The sequence below is a fragment of the Perognathus longimembris genome, chromosome 6 (assembly GCF_023159225.1).
Source record: "Perognathus longimembris pacificus isolate PPM17 chromosome 6, ASM2315922v1, whole genome shotgun sequence".
Lineage (NCBI taxonomy): Eukaryota > Metazoa > Chordata > Mammalia > Rodentia > Heteromyidae > Perognathus > Perognathus longimembris.
In genome coordinates, this window is record NC_063166.1 from 4,636,566 (window position 1) to 4,653,213 (window position 16,648).

Consider the following 16,648-nt stretch of genomic DNA (forward strand, 5'->3'; position numbering starts at 1 on the left):
CCTTCGCGATTGCCCAGTGCACCAGGCAAACACAAGGCGGCTCCCTCAGTCTCCCCTGTGCCCAGAACTCTCGTCTGGCAAGTGATTCCTCATCTTTAAAGTTCATCCAGACTTACAAGCTCCCAACTATGGAGCTTCCATCCTCACGCCAATGAATCAACTCTGAGCAACTGACATTCCTCCATACCTGAGTCTCTGCACAGAGAAAGCTCAGGACGATGCCCGTCCCTCCTCTTCTCCCTTGAAGAGACCCTAGGGCCAGCTAAAACCATCCTGGGCCCGCTGAGAAGGGTCCGCCTGCTGTTGACATTGGAGTGATGCCGTGTTTGGGTAGCAATAGAATAACAGAGATAACCCTTCTGGCTGGTGAATTTTTTTTTCTCCATTCTGATTGCTATTACGCCAGTCTTTTCAAGCTTCTCTCCTTAAAGGAAGACTCTTTGTAGCAAAAACAAGAACGGAGAGAGGAATCCTGCTGGATCATAAATTCATTCAGGCTTCACTTTCCCACCTGCACACAGTCGCCACAAGGCAGGCCTCCTGGTAGGGTGGGTAGGTCCCTCCCTCCCCCTCTCTGTCCTGGGTGGGTCCCTCCCCCTCCCCCTCCCCGTCTCTCTCCTGGCTGGCTTCTGCTGAGCTGCCCTGTGCTGACCCACAGCTCTGCTGACCGCTGCTTTGAATGTTGAACTCATTTACACCCATCGTCAAGGAAACCAGGGGCTCTGTCCTTGAGATACGATTTCCCCTCTCCCTATCCCAGGTTCCAAAACACCCATGGTTGGTGGTAGAGAGTGTGAGCAGAAGGCCCCTCGCTGCCTTGTGGTCGGGAAGACAAGGTGACATGCAGGGAGCCAGCATCGGCATGGCCACTGAGCACCAGAGCCCCCCCACCCCCCCGCCCCGCCCCCCCCCCCCCCGCTTCCTCTTGCATCCTTGCGCTCACACAGCGCTAAATGCCCATCTTCTCACACTGACCAAGCTAGACTGCATTCGTAAACCGCTTTGCGAAAGGGCAACTCCTTTGTCCTTCGACTTAAAGATCACTTTTTAAAGTGCAGAAAAAATAAAATAGGCGTCTTTTCTGGCTCCAAACGCCCTATGCTTGTCACTTGGTTCATGGTCAATGACGTGGCATTGAGATCAGAGCCAGGCAAAGCGTCTAAGCCACTGATCTTCAGAAGGGTACAATACACTGGCAGTTGGATTTCTTTTATCAACAGAGCCAATGGTGACCTACTTAGAGTCAGGCTCAGCCGCTGGTGACTATTCATGAGGTCCCCTCCCACCACAACCCCCCCAGAATCACCTAGAATATCTAGATCACCTTGCCTAAGTAAGCCAGAGCTCTCTTCCTGAAGATGAATGGGACCCACAGGCCAGAGGTGGGGGCCAGAGAAGACCCCAGTCCTCCTGACACCCAGGTAGCCTAACTATATTTGTGGTTGGTGGGCAAGAGGGGTCTCCCATCCTTTCCACACTGCACCCCCTTTGAGCAGCTCCACCAGTGTTCGGGGCTTCCTTCATAGTCCCCGTAGGCAAGAAAGCAGGAATACACGCGTGCTTCTCGGGGTTCTGCCATTCCTGGAGTGAATAACCCTGTCAAGGAGAGAAAACGTAGCTTCAACACACAAGGAAGCAAGGCCCCCAAAGTTCACAGCCGTGAAAGTTCACTTGTTCCTAAACGGTAAGCCCTCGGCAGAGCCTCCCTGGCGCCTGGTGAGTGGATTTCCTGCCTGTAGGCTCGTACAGCCCTCGGGCTTCGTGCTTTTCCATTGCCTACCGATGCTGAGTCACCAACTGCATCCTAAGTTGGACCACTTCCTTTTGAGTGGAACCGTTCTCTGAAAACAAACAAACAAACTCATTCCTCTATAAAAGATCCTGGGATGTTCCAGAAGGCCCTAGAGGCTGCTGGAGCCTGGATGCCCAGTGGAGAGGCGTGTGTGTGTGTGTGTGTGTGTGTGTGTGTGTGTGTGTGTGTGTGTGCTCTATGCATGTCTAGAGCACTGTTTCTGCATCTCTGCTTCCCTGTGGGAATCTTGGACCGTGGGAATGGCATTTCCACAGATGCACTCCGCGTTTCTCTAAGTTCCCAGCCTTCTTCATCTCCCAAAGCCTCCCTGTGCTCATGGTGACTCAGTTGAGTGTGTCCTGGTCTCCTTCGCTGTTTACGTCTTCTCTCTAGACTTAGAGGAACATGAAGACACAGGGTTGGAAGAGTGCGCCTGCTCCTTTCCCAGCCCTCAGTCACCAGCGTCCCCCTGTCAGTGTGTCTCCGAGTGTGTTTCCCCTTCTCTGCGTGCCTCCGCCTTAAACGTAAACGAACATCTACCTTAAGCAAAAACATAAACACGATACACATCTCCCTTAAACAGAAATGTAAAGGAGCATCTACCTTAAACATAAACATGCACACCTAAGACCTCTCACAAATACTATTTTGTCAGAATTTCTTCTTCGTTTAAGGCTAGCAATACGCAAGAAATAGTAAGAAATGTAGAGAAAAGGCTGACATGATAAAGGATAAGGGGGAGGGGGGAGAATAAGAGAAGAGATACGAGGAGAGAGAATAAATTGGACTAGACAATCTTTTTAATTATGAAAAGATGTTTCTAATTAACATTAAATAGTAGTAGTGGTGGTTGTTGTTGTTGTTTTTAGGAATGGCATATATGTAACGCACACGGACATGGAGAGCTCAGGTTTGTACTCACCTCCCAGGTGAGGGATGAAGTCTGGGTTATTAGCTTGGCCCTTTGGTGGGTTGACAAGTGCATTCAGAAGAAAGGCTCTGATGAAGACAAAGTATGATTGTATTTATCATAACCAGTCTGGTCGCAATTATCTCCATGACTCAAAACAACACGAGAAATTATGGTCCGCGGGAGTTCGTTTCACCCTTTCACCCCAGCTCTCTCCTCTCCTCTTTGTATTAGAATAGTGAACAACAAAAGCACAGGCTGGCTTAAGAGATTTGCCCCCTCCTCACCCCCAGTCTAGCCTGGGCCTCTCCCTTAAGAAGCCCCTCGTGGCTCCGAATTGATGAGTTAAATCATCACAGAAACCAACTCCTTTTGAAAATCCTGACGTCAGCAGGATACTTGCAACTTCCGCAGCCCAGGGACTGGAGCCACAAAGAACGCCTGGGCTGTCGTGGGTCCTGACAGGTGCGCGAGAACTCAGCAGACTCCTCCTCCCCTCTCATTTCTCTCTCATCACCCATTCTCTAGTCCGTGGTTTGAGAGTCACCTGTCACCTCTGATAGCATTTAAGCCTGTTTTGATCTCCTTGTATATGGGCCTTGAAGTCCAGAAAGGGGCTGAACAGCTCAAAGAGGCGCTTGCTCAGGAAAGACCCACACCACAAAGTACTACAGCGATTGCTTAGTATTCATCTTGCGAAATTTTGAATCACACAAGTTAATAGGAAATCTTTACCTCTGATATTCGGGAGGTCCACTTCAAAGAAGCTACTCGACCCTTAATAGCAGCCCTTATCTAGATATTAAACAAAGGGAATTACAAATTAATTCTCAAGAAGCTGAGATCTAAGGATCACAGTTCAAAACCAGCTCAGGCAAGAAAGTCTACGAGAGTATTATCTCCAATTAATCACCAAAAAGCTGGAAGTAGAACAGTGGTTCAACCATCCAGGCCCCAAGTACAAGCAACAGGATTGGCACCAAAAAAAAAAAAAGGGTAAGTCTTTCATATATACAGCCTTTTTTTGTCTCTTCATTGTGCATGGTCCTGTGACAATTTTTAGTACTTGCCTTTCCAGTTTAATTTTAAAATGTTAGAGTTTGACACGGATAGAAAGCCCCGTGGCTTTGGGTCCTTCGCTCGTTTCATGTACCTTACACTAGTATGCAACGTGCTAATGTTGCTTTGCCTGCAAATACTAATTATGGTATTATGACGACAAAACCCCGTCCTGTGGTCTGTAATTGTACGCTGTCTCCAAGGCTCTCTGTGTTGTTTTCAGCCAGGAAGGTGCATTTGCTCTTTGCCACAATCCAGTGAAGGCAAGAAAAACATCTGTTATCTGTGCTCTCCCCATTGAGGAACCTGGGATTCACTCACGTGGAACTTCCCCGTGGCGCCAGGCTGGGGCAGATGCTCTTGCGCTGATGATGGGGTGGCGTATTTCCCCTTGCACGTGGAAAATATCCCAAGTCAGAATTGCACTTAAATATCCCTAGTCTACCGAGCACCACGGCTTAGCAGTGCCGTCGAGTGCAGGCTGTTGACCACTGCAATCACGCTGCTGCTCCCGGAGCAGGGCTGGCTGTCTAGTGAGCTAGAGAGAGGGCATCATGGTATACAGTACAAGCCCAGGAAAAGGTCAAAATTTGGACTAACGTATATGGAATGCAGATCGCTTTTGGACCATCATGAAGTCAAAGAAATCATAATTTGAATGTTATGAATCAGGGACCATCTGTCGATAGAAGTATCCAGACTAATATTCTTTTGCCTCTGAATAATTTTCACTAGGCCAATATGTCATTCTCAGGAGACAATGAAAGGGGAATTCCTCTTTCACAAACTTTGATATTGAGCTAATAACGCTGATAGATTTTGTTTTAAAGTACAATTCAGTAGTGAGGAAGAGCGTTTGTTTTTTGATTTGTTACTGTATCCCTTTTCACATAACAATTGAATAATCTGAGTTGATAGAAACTTCTTTGCTCCATACTTGAAAGGGTTGCTTCTCTTGTGTCAGGAAGCACCGTGGTACCATGGGAACAGGAAGAGCTCAGACACTACAAGTACCAAGAGTCCAGAAAAAAAGAGAAGAATTTACACACGATACCTTTGGATCCAGGATTGTTCCAAACACCAGGATGAAGAAGCCCTGTAAAAGATAACCAGTCTGAGCATCTGTTATGTTTGAGATGGGTTACAAAATAGCATTGTTATAAAGATGCAGCCTAGTTTGGGGCACTAGGGATATATTCAATATTAGTGTCTAAAGGAAACTGTTGCTTGCCTTTGTTATCCATCTATTCCACTCTAAGTCTGTATAATTTGATTTTCAAGATGCCTGTGGTAACAAGATTACTGAGAAGACAAGTCGGCTCCTGTAAGTCAGTCCAAGCCCACACAGTTGGCCGCCTGGTTTGTCTTCTCTGGGCACATCCCTGTCCGTTTTCCACTGCCCTGTGTCCCCAGCAACTCAATCAGCCTCACCCCGCTTCTCGCCAAGGCTCAAGACAAAAAAGTGAGTTGAAATTTCCAGTTGGCCCTTCTATGACAGGTGAAAGTGCTCAAAATAGTCTAACGCAAGTGTGCAAAGCCTAGTCCAGAACAAGAGTCACGGAGCACACGGCCCCACGGGAGACAAGGCAAGGGACCTGTTATGTGTAAGGTCTGAGTCCACTGCGGGCTTATGCAGAACAGACATGGGTGCTGCTGAGCTGTAAATTAGAAAAGACTGGGTTGGGGCCTCCGTTTTAGCAGTGACTAGCCATCAGCAGAACTGACAGCTACTGGAAGTGGAGCTGTGGCTTACGTGGTAGAGCACTGAGCGTTAGCAAAAAAGCTCAGGGACAGCACCCTGAGTTCAAGCTCCAGGACCAGCGCGCGCGCGCGCACACACACACACACACACACACACACACACACATACACACACACACCGGAAATTACTAAGAGCCCTACCAATATAAAGTACAAATTCTTTCTTTAGAAATGCGAAAAAGCACAGATTAAAAGGTGAGAAAACCCCTATTGTTGCTATTATTCTTCATGACACCAAAGTGTTTATTATAATATGTAATTATTTATATTTAAGATTTGAGTGAGAAAGTCAGTAGAGACTTCACGTAAAATTTCTATAACCAATTACTTTAAAACAGTCTTGTTGGCCACCACATATGCTTAGAAAATAAAATGTTTTAGAGCACTTCACAAAAATAAAAACTTTCCTTACAATTAGTGGCTACCTACACTTTTAATACCAAATGTAAAAAGAAAACCTTGTTTCATTGGTTTACTGTAACAGAAAAAAAAAAATACTTGGAATCAAAAGTTTAATCATGAAGGAAAGTCTTAAATATTGAATCCTAAGTAGACATCACAAAGACAGACATACACATTGTAAACAATAAAAATCCAGGGTACATTTTTTATGGGAGAAACCATGTTGCGTAATTATATGTATTAACCCTTATGTTATGCAACAATATACTTGGATCAGCATAAAAAATGTTGCAAGTAGATATGAAACTGAACATCGATGATACATAGCAAAGGGAGAAAAGAAACTACCTTTAACACCTCACTGGCTAGTTTGTAAGATGGCCCTGCATGGTAACTAAAAATTCTAAGTGACCGGAAGTAAATCATAAAAATCTAAGACCTGCCATTTGAAACCTAATTTTTGGAGGGAATTTTACTGCTTAATTTCCAAATCGTAACCCAGTCATTACAAATGGGAAGCCATTTGTAACCTTCAGATCATTGTAGTGCTTAGTGCTTTCCAATTCACCATTTTACTCCATTTTCCAAACACCTCAACAGTCTAGGCAGCAGAATACCCCATTTATGGATGAAGGAGCCATGCTTGACGTGTTAAATAAGTACTCTGAGGGCTGGGGATATGGCCTAGTGGCAAGAGTGCCTGCCTCGGATACACGAGGCCCTAGGTTCGATTCCCCAGCACCACATATACAGAAAACGGCCAGAAGCGGCGCTGTGGCTCAAGCGGCAGAGTGCTAGCCTTGAGCGGGAAGAAGCCAGGGACCGTGCTCAGGCCCTGAGTCCAAGGCCCAGGACTGGCCAAAAAATAAAAAATAAAAAAATAAGTACTCTGAGTACTCCCTTATTAGTAAATGCGACACTCAGAATTGAAATCTGAGCCTTTCTGGAGTTTGAGCTTCTTTCCTCCTCACTCAATACCTATTCTAATGTTTGTTTGGTTGGTGGGGGGGCGGGCAAAGACTTCAATAAAGCACTGGTATTTATTGGTATTAAACAGCCTATGCAACTGCAAGGGTTTCTGCTCAATTGTTTCTCTTTTGCTGCACTTGGAACGTTTTTATCACGGGGTTCGGATTCAGTATGTCCATGGGGCATGTCCAGGGCTTCTGGCAGCAAACACTGGCAAGGCTGTGGGCAAAAGCAACCCGGGTACAGTGCTGGTGGGAATGTAAAGCAGCACCACCAGGATGGAAATCAGTATGGAAATTCCTCAGAAAAACAAACATAGAGCACTGCACTCCTGGGTGTTAATCTGAGGTGACCCATGCCAAGGTGTAACCAAGGCATCTGCAGAAAGCACAGTTCACGACGGTCAACTTCCGGAAAGAGCCCGGGTGCCCTACCACCGACGCGTGGACTGTGAAAACGCGGTCAATCCATCCACACACGCACAACGGAACCCGACGCAGCCGTCGGGGAGCGTGGAAGCGTACTGCTGCTTCTGTGGAAATCTGAGGGCACGGGGGCCGAGGGCGGAGCCTCTCCACGCAGCCTCTCGCTTTGGACTTAATCCCAGGACTCACCTGGAACGCGTTGAGCAAGGAGAAGATGACGTGGAAGGCCAGGGAGCTCCCGTCCACGGCCACGGCGATGCCGAACCCCCACGTCAGTCCCAGGAGCGGGGTGAGGATGGCGATATTCTTGCTGATTCTCACGATGGCTCTCACTTCCTGGAACATGGAGCTGCCCGCGGCCACCCGCTGGGTCTTGAGGATGACCAGCGTCACGGTGACCAGGTTGACCACCACGATGGCCAGGGCCGGCACCACAAAGGCCAGGAGCGCCTTGGTCAGGTCCCAGTTCAGCCAGCAGACGTGAAGCCGCAGGTAGCCATTGCCAGGCTCGGTGACAGCCACGGTGATGCCAGCGATGACCAGAGGACACCCGTAACCCACCGAGAAGAGAGACGCCACGAGCACGGACTTGGGCAGTGTGTGGAAGACGATCAGAATCCCGTAGAGGATGAGGAGCGCCTTGGCAAGCATCCAGAAAAACACAGAGAGGTAGAAGAAGTGAACAAAGAAGGTGGCCGCCACGCAGCCGCTGTGGTGTTCGACTGGACCACTGAGGAAGGAAGCCACGATGAACCACACGTCGGCCATCAGCAAGGTGGCTGCGATGTTCGCGATGCACACGTGACGCAAATAGGAAATCTCCGTCTTGGTCACCTGCGTCCAGACCAGGGCTTCAATGGTCAGGCAAATGACCAAGCTGCAAATGGAAACGCCCAGGCCTATGTACGTGATGTAAATCAAAACTGGGCTCTCCAAGGCGTGAGGTGACATAAGAATAGAAAAAGAGGTAAATAATTTGTTTGGCCAACATTTGCAAATGACTTGCTGGGAGTTTTCTTGAATCCTCTCACAGGCCTGCTGGTCCCATCTGCTCTCCAAGGAATGCCAGCCAACACACTGCGTCTTCCTCTCCTCCGAATGGCTGATCTTTTCGAAAATCAATGAGATCCTTTTCAGCTCCTTGGGCAGGATGACAGATAAGACCAGCCCATTTACAGTGACATTTTCCAATAGGCTGGCTTCCAAGATGGCCCCAAGAGTTGGAAAGGCAATACTGATGACCTGAGAGGAGGAAGGCACTCTCTGAAGATCGTCCTTACTGATCAGGACCGTCCCAGTGACTTTCCTGCTGGTGTCGTTAACTCTCATGGAAAAACTGAGATTCCTTCCAGCGCGGTTCTCAGGTAGGATGGCGCCCATGGTATGAATGAAGGTGCGTGCTATGTCGACGGGACGCTTATTGAGAGACAGCCTTCTTGCAAAGGAATTGACTGAATGAAGCAGGATGCAGCTGCTATTTCTGTCAGGGATGAAGGTCCAGTTCGAAATGCTTTTGCTGTCAAGAATGTGGTTGGCCATGGTGCTGTAACTCTGAAAATGACAGTTGCAGTTAGGAATCACACGCAGCACTGATGGAGCTGCCAACCTAGTCAAGACCCACTTTGACAAACCACAGTCTCCAGCGAGGAGTCGGAGTAGCAAGCATTGCCTGGCAATGTCCTAGAAACAGGCCATCTCAGGGCACACCCAAGACTTCAAAGACCAGAATCCGCCTCTGACTTGGGCCCCTAGTGGACTTGTACATGAAGTCAGCGTGGCAGGAGGAGAAAGCCACACGGGACTTGCCTTCCTGGGCTCTCCTCCTGGTGAGACTGGTGGTGGCGAAGCTCTCACGTGCCAACTCCATCATGCGCCCCTCCACACCGCAGGCCCAACTCGCTACAGAGCCCGTCATGTGATTAACCGTCGTGCAATTAGCCCCCACCTGCCTCGCAGGGCCAAGTAACTGGAACACCGAGACCCAAGGCCGAATCCACCTGTGTACACCCTCTGCTCCAAACGTCAGAACACATGAGCTGCCCATCTAGTCCCGATCTGTGCTCTCGCTCCTGGGGTCTCATCAGCCATTAGTCATCTCAGCCACTCATTCAGACTCACAAAGAAAAGCGAGACGTGTTTCTATCTGCGGGACCCACAATGTTTCTTAGAGGATTGTAGTAGCTAGAACACGGGTAAAGCTCCCTCCCGCGCCCACCGCAGTACCGAGTAGGCGTTCTGTATGGATGGCTGTCGATTTGGCGAGTTCACTTTTTCCTTTTGTTTCTTGGTTCTTCCTCTGAAAAACGTCTCTTGAACCCTTGCTATGTAGGCATTGGGAACACCGAGGTGAAAAACACTGTCTCCAGCTCCCAACGAGCTCACCAGATGCTCCAAACGATCAAAGTTCCTCTCCCAGGCCCATAACCCTCCACCAACTACCCAGGGCGTCTCACCTGCATCTTCGCCTCATCCACCTTTGCCATCAGCGCCGTGGATATGTTGTGTAACAGTTGCACGATGACCGCAATGTTTCCTGGAATCTGGGGAGAATGCTGGATGTTTCTGGTGGCACAAGACAAGTCTGCCGGGCACTTCTGCATCAGCTTCTCTGCGATGGTCTCGTCTTGCCCAGTGTCCTCCTCTCCCTTTGCGCTCGCTCCGAAGTGCTGGACTGTATATGACTCCCTCTCCTAAGATGTGACCAGAACAAAGAAAGCCTCACTACACTGTGCACGTCCAACGGAAAGCACTCTCACTAAAACTTACAGAAGCTTTATTACACAATTGCAGAGGGAGGTTTTTGGTTTTTTTCTCATTTTCAATGTCACACCTTGGATGGAATAGTTTGACCAATGGCAAGATATATATGGCGCAAAAAAAATTACAAAGTTCCTTTTTCCCAATGACCTAATGGTATATGGAACAAAAAAGAAAAAGTCCCAATTTTTCAACTGCCTACTACTGATCAACCCCCCCTCCCCCCCAAAGAGCAAGGGTCATCTTTATCATGCCACTTTAGACAGCATTCGGTGTCTCCTATCCTGTGCAGGGACACAATATCAATTCCTAGTACCATTTAAGTTTACTTTCACTCTTGCCACAAGGAGACTTTTCTCAAGGTTACGCATGCATGTCCTGGCCAGCCCCTCCACTAGAAGACCAGAATGAAATCTAGGATGGACAGCAGAGACAATGTGCTTTACTTAGCATTCTGAAAGCTTGGGTTAGAGCATTTAAGTGTTAAAACACATTATGTGTGGGTCTCAGATTCCCAGAATGTTAGAGCTGGTCAGTATTTTGAAGTTAGGTGATAGATTTCTGGTATAAAAGTATTAAACACTCTCAGAGTAGTGCACGTGCGCACACGCACACACACACACACACACACACACACACACACACACACACACACACACACGATGAGACTGTTCTTAAAACAAAAGAAAGGCCAAACAGAGACTCCTGCAAAGGAAAAGAAGAGCGAAGCCTGAAGAAGTCAAAGCTCATGCCAAAAAGCAGAAAAAGGAGCCAAATGGGAATCAAACAGCATTTGATCTGCTTTTGTTAGAATTTAATTCAATACATATGTAATTGCTTGAGTATGCATGAAAATATTGTAGTTTGATGAACATATTTAGGTCAATGTAATCCTTTCCTTTAGATCAGCTTGCTTCTTGTGGTTTTTAAGGCAATATTTTTATTTAAAATGTGCTGAGAAGGCTTAAACACTTCAAGGGGTGGGTGTCAGATGCCCGGGTCTAGTCTAGAGTGACATCCGGAGCTCTCCGATGCCCAGGATTCTGCGCTGTGTAGGGGACTCCTGCCCCTCCTCTGTGCTTCCAATGCCTGATTCCTGAGTCCCTCCTGGTCTTCACTGACTCTGGGGAAAGCAAGCAGGATGCTAAGGACAAGGAGGAAAAAACCTGCTGCTCCCATACATACTCCAGCAGCCGTGCGTATGGGGTCCGACGGGTTGGGTGTGATGAGGATTAGTCCCAGGCCGAGCCAGCAGTCCGTCCAACATGCTGCTCGTGTCTTAATGAGAACAGAAATCAACAGGGAATCCTGACCGGATACAGATTCTGATGTGCTAGTTCTGGTATGGGACTCAAATTACATACTTTGAGAATCAACAATTTTGAGAATTAAAGCCAGGCACCAGTGGCTCACGCCTGTAATCCTCGCTGCTTAGAAGGCTGAGATCTGAGGACCATGGTTTGAAACCAACCTGGAGCAGAAATGTCTTGGAGATTCTTGTCTCCAATGAACCAGCAAAAAAATAAAATAAAAATACAAAAATAACAGAAGTGGAGCAGTAGCTTAAATGATAAAATGCCAGCCTTGAATGAACAAGCTAAGGGATAGTGCCAAGGCCCTGAATTCAAGCCCCAGTACTAGCACGCACGCGCGCGCACACACACACACACACACACACGCACACGCGCGCGCGCACCTAAAATGAAAATGAAAAAGTTGACTGTGACAACTCTGAACACCTCTCCTAGCTCTAACCTACATAAAATATCAGATTCCTCCATGTCATGAAAGGGAGTGGGAAACAGACGTACACCTTTCAGATGCCCACAGTTAGGAGGAAGAGAGGGTTAGGCATCTGTGTATTCACAGCACAGCGCGGCCTCAAGTTCCACCTCTCCTTTAGGAGGAAAATTTGTGTGGCTAACTTGAGCCTCTGCTTTGCACACGGAGCCCACACAATAATCCACGTTGTGAGAGCATGGACATTACCTCAAAGATGTTGAAGGCATTAAGAGTCCGGCAGGTGTCCGTGATTTTACGCCATGTCTTTGTCCTGCACGCAAACCCCATGTTCCCTTCAGTCCCCGGAGGGCAACGCTGACTGCAGCGGGCATTGTCCTCCACACAGAATCCATCACACGCATCTGAGAAAAATCAGAGTCCTCCGTGTCAGGAGGGAAAGCCTGCGCTCTCGACCGCATGCATTTCAGAAGCGGTCACCTCCTCCTGCCAATGCAATCTTATTCTGCACTGCAACGCATAGCACAGAGAAAAGCACGACTGCCCCCGTGAAAGCGAGTGGAAAGATTTCCACAGTTCAAGCCAGTGTGTCTCACCCAGCCCCACAACCTATGGAGTCAAAGACACAATTCAGTGTAAGGAAGAAAAATCAGTGCAAAGGCAAGCTCCATCATGAGTCAGCGGGCTGAGAATGTGCCGGCATGGCAACCATGACAGTCAGACGGCTGTGTGGTTATTAGCTGTTGCCAACATACCATATAGTCTCTTAGGCACCTTCTCTTTGCTTTTGTTGGTGGCCTAGAAAGAGAACAATGAAATCCGTATCAGAGTCAATTGCCAACATGCTCATGTCAATAGATCGATTTACTCACCCACAATCCTGATGGATCCACCAGCAGTTCCAGCTTGGCTTCCAAAAGCCAAAAAATGGAAGAAAGTTCCATGATCCCACATTCCCTTCACTTGCCCTGCCATTGCTACATGGGAGATCTCTCTCTTTCTCTCTCTCTCTCTCTTGCTCTTTCTCTCTCTCTCTCTTGCTCTCTCGCTCTTGCTCTCTCTCTGCCACTATTCCTGCACAACAGAGAGAAAAGCTAAAATGACTTACGATGTGAGAAGGGATATTCCAGAAAGAGCCATGCGGCTCACTGACACATTACAAGTTAAGACAGTACACTGCAACAAATTCCACCCAAATTCAACTTGGCTTCACCACAGACTAGCTGAGTCCCCCATGGCTCTTTCCAGTCCACTCCAAGTGTTCGCCAACAGAACCCTCAAGGAAGGTGCTATTCACATTTTGAGCAGGAGGCAGCTCCGTTGTACCACACCATTTTTGGAACTGCCCACAAAATGCCATTAACATGCCCCAGTCTCAGTAGCTACCCTCATCACTTCCATATGTGTGTGTGTGTGTGTGTGTGTGTGTGTGTGTGTGTGTGTGTGCTGGTCATGGGCTTGAACTCTGGGCCTAGGTGCTGCTCCTGAGCTTCTTTTTGCTCAAGGCTAGCACTCTACTACTTAAGCCACAATGTGTCACCCAGCTTCTTCTGAGAAGTCTGTTGGAGATAAGAGCCTCCTGACCTTTCCTGCCCGGGCTGGCTTCTAACTATGATCCTCAGATCTCTGCCGCCTGAGTAGCTGGGATTACAGGTGCGAGCCATCAGCACCCAGGCCACGTCTATATTTTGAAGTAAGTTTCATTCATCCTTGTTATGAGCAACCAAAAGCTTTGCTACCTGAGGATATGAAGGGGAAAAAAATAGCTAATCACTCTAAATCATTTCAGTCTCATTATGTCTCAGAACTTAACCATGTATAACTGAATGAAGGAAAATGAAGGGAAAGTAATTTATAACGTGTGACTGAAATTGCTTTTGTTTGTTTGTTTGTTGTTGTACAGCCTGCAGTTGCTAATTCTCCTGGCCAAACTGGCCATATTATCACCACATTCCCCTCCCCTTTAGCCGGTTAATGGGTGGTCCTGCTGGTCCCCCTCTCTCTCCCACCTTGGGTTCCTCCCCTCCTCTTCTTACCTGGCATAATGTCCTACAGGACTCAATGGGCAAAAGCAACAGCAAGCAGGACAACAGAAGTACGGGGGTCATTGTCTTCCACAGAGCTGCCTTTCTCGCTTCTATGAGAATCAATTAAGGAAAAGGAAAATGCTTCTGATCTGAAGCTGTAGAGCACCTTGCCACTGCAGACCCGGCCTGTCTGGGAGTCCATCTTCATTCAGAGCCATCTGCTTCAAAGGCGAAGCCCCTGGACAGGCTCTGCCATCCGCTTTACCAGGGGCCTCCGAGGCCCAGGCCAAAGCCGTGCCGTCCCCACCCTCTGCTCCTGGCTCGAACGTCTGTCACACCTAGTGTGGGGCTCCCTCCACATGAACCTACTGCTTGGCAGAGTTCACCCTGCCTATCCAGACAGGCCTGTGTTTAGGGGGCAGGCATGGCGGCTGTGGGTTGGGTAAGGCTGAGAAGGGTGTAGGTGGCTACAGCACATGCGCTGCAGCTCGGCTCCGCCTGGTGACAAGATTCTTTGGAAGGAATGGGAGTTCTGGGTGCACCCTGTTTTCCCTCTCTCCGCCCTCTGGCTGGAGCTGGATTTGCACAGGGAGAAAGCAACTTCTTCAGAACTGATCTGCTGTTCTTGTGTCTACCAGAAAGGATGCCAAAAAGGAACCAACTCTTTAACCCTCCTAGAACACATGGCAGACACAAAATACACTCCATAACATCCTCAATAAAGAAAGAGGAAAGGAGGAAGAGGAGAAGGAAGAAAGGGGTGTTTTTGACATTGGACAGTTCCTAGCACTGGTTGCAGTTCTCCAAAGGCAGAAAGTTCAGAAGCAAAATGGCGTCATGGGAAGCAGTACCAAGGCCCTGCGTTGACCCCAAACCCTCACCATCAGGACTCTATCCTCACCTTGTGACTCTCCTGCCGCCCGTGAACGGAGGCGGCGAGGGGTGGCTGGGAACGTGTGAAAGGCAGCTTCACAGAGCCCACGCCCAAAACTTCATCGTACTCGTTCCATTGCAGAGAAGGCTTATCTCAAAAAAAAAAAAATACACAACCCTAAAAAAATAATAAAATCAAAAGTCATTTTCTGTGACTCACTTCCAAAGACATAGTTATGTTTGTGCTGAAATTCCATAAGATGAAATGTGCCAAATAGAACATGCTACAATTTTTTATTTTTACTAAAATACTAAGGAACAGGCAGGCACTGATAACCCTAGCTACTCAGGAGGCTGAGATCTGTGGACCATGCCTCAAAATGAGCCTGGGCACAAAAGTCCATGAGACTCTTATGTCCAATTAAGCACCAAGGAACCAGAAGTAGAGCTGTTGCTCAAGTGGTAGAACACTGGCCTTAAACATAAAACTTCAGGGACAGAGCCCAGACCCTGAGTGCAAGCTCCAGGACACACACACACACACACACACACACACACACACACACACACATTAAGGAACAGCTTTTCCCACTCTTTTATTTATGAAAAAGAAAAATAACAGTGGCACAATGGCAAGATTCACTAAGAGATAACATGTCAGTCATCAAACCTAGATTACACTTTCCTATTCTCTCTTGTCTGATTTTCAAACCAGCAGAAGGTACTAAGATATCAATGCAAAAGTGTATATAACAAACAAAACTGGAGCCCTTCAGTACCCCGCAGAGCACTAGCAGCTAGACATTCGACAGCCACTGGGGACCACTGCTTGCTTGCTCAGCCTACAGGGCTGAGAACTGAAGAACAAAACTCTAGGATAATCAACTTGACAAGGAGAATCCCAAAGTTCCAGATCCCACCCAACAATTCTCATCTTTGTTGATAATTTAATTTCAAAGACAAAGAGAGAGTGTATGTGTGTTATGCATGTTACACCACATGTTCCGTGTACCATCCCCCCCCAGAAACAAGTATTTGCTTAACTGAAACACACACACATACACACACACACACACACACACACACACACACACACACACACGATGAGCAATGTTATAGTGTAATTTTGAACGCAAAAAAGGCCCTTTATAAATTGAACTCTGCTATCTATCTTAAGAGTAAGTAAGTACTCGAACAGGAATCATGAATACCACAGCAAACACAAAGGTGAACAGAGCCCCAGAACAAATGTTGCCAGCCAAACCAGGAGTATTCTAATCCCCGGCTTTGCTGGCTGACAGTGGCTCCTACTTGCACAATTAGGGTTTGTAATGAATTGTTGTGGCTTTGTGTATGAGTCCTAAGAACACTGCAGGAGTCCTCCACCAGACAGACTGTGGTACACCTGGCAGATGATCTCAGAGGTGGAAGATTCCAGAGCACCTGTCATTAGTCACCCTCTATTTCACTCTTAGTCTATGAACAGTGCATTCCCCTACTTGACTTCAGTCCTCATGGGAAGAAGGAGGAAAAGAAAGTCAAGTTCCTACATGGTTACCCGGTAGGAGGGAATGTTTCTGCGGTCACTCCTGCTTTCAGAATGCCATGTGCCTTCCTAAAATAAGAAAGAGATTACTTTTGTACAGGTTACAACCTTTCCGAGTGCTTTCACATATAGCTTTTATGGGTTCTTGGTGGTTGTTGTTGTTGTTGCTGGTGGCAGTATTGAGATTTGAACTCCAGGCTTTATGTTTGGAAATCAGGCACTCCTCCACTTGAATCACAAATCCTAACCGCGTCACCTTTAATTATAATGTCAGAATAATCTCATGAGGCAGGGAGAGTAGTTGTTTCTCTTACTCTTGCCCTCTTCTACCACAGAGGAGACGGTGGTTCCACTAGTGAGTGGTTTTCTCAAGGCCACTTTGGAACT

The 16,648-nt window shown here is 47.6% G+C and overlaps 1 protein-coding gene across 1 annotated transcript; it reads right to left on the bottom strand.

The window, feature by feature from the left end:
* Positions 1-1,482: 1,482 nt before the first annotated feature.
* On the bottom strand, positions 1,483-12,759 carry Adgrf2 (adhesion G protein-coupled receptor F2). The gene is made up of 9 exons (XM_048347541.1): positions 12,688-12,759; positions 12,571-12,613; positions 12,065-12,219; positions 9,772-10,008; positions 7,508-8,869; positions 4,816-4,857; positions 3,438-3,497; positions 2,715-2,791; positions 1,483-1,596 (listed from the first exon to the last, which is right to left on the bottom strand). Exons 1-8 carry the CDS (start codon positions 12,757-12,759, stop codon positions 2,744-2,746), a joined length of 2,019 nt encoding a protein of 672 aa, XP_048203498.1. The 3' UTR covers positions 1,483-1,596; positions 2,715-2,743.
* Positions 12,760-16,648: the final 3,889 nt, after the last annotated feature.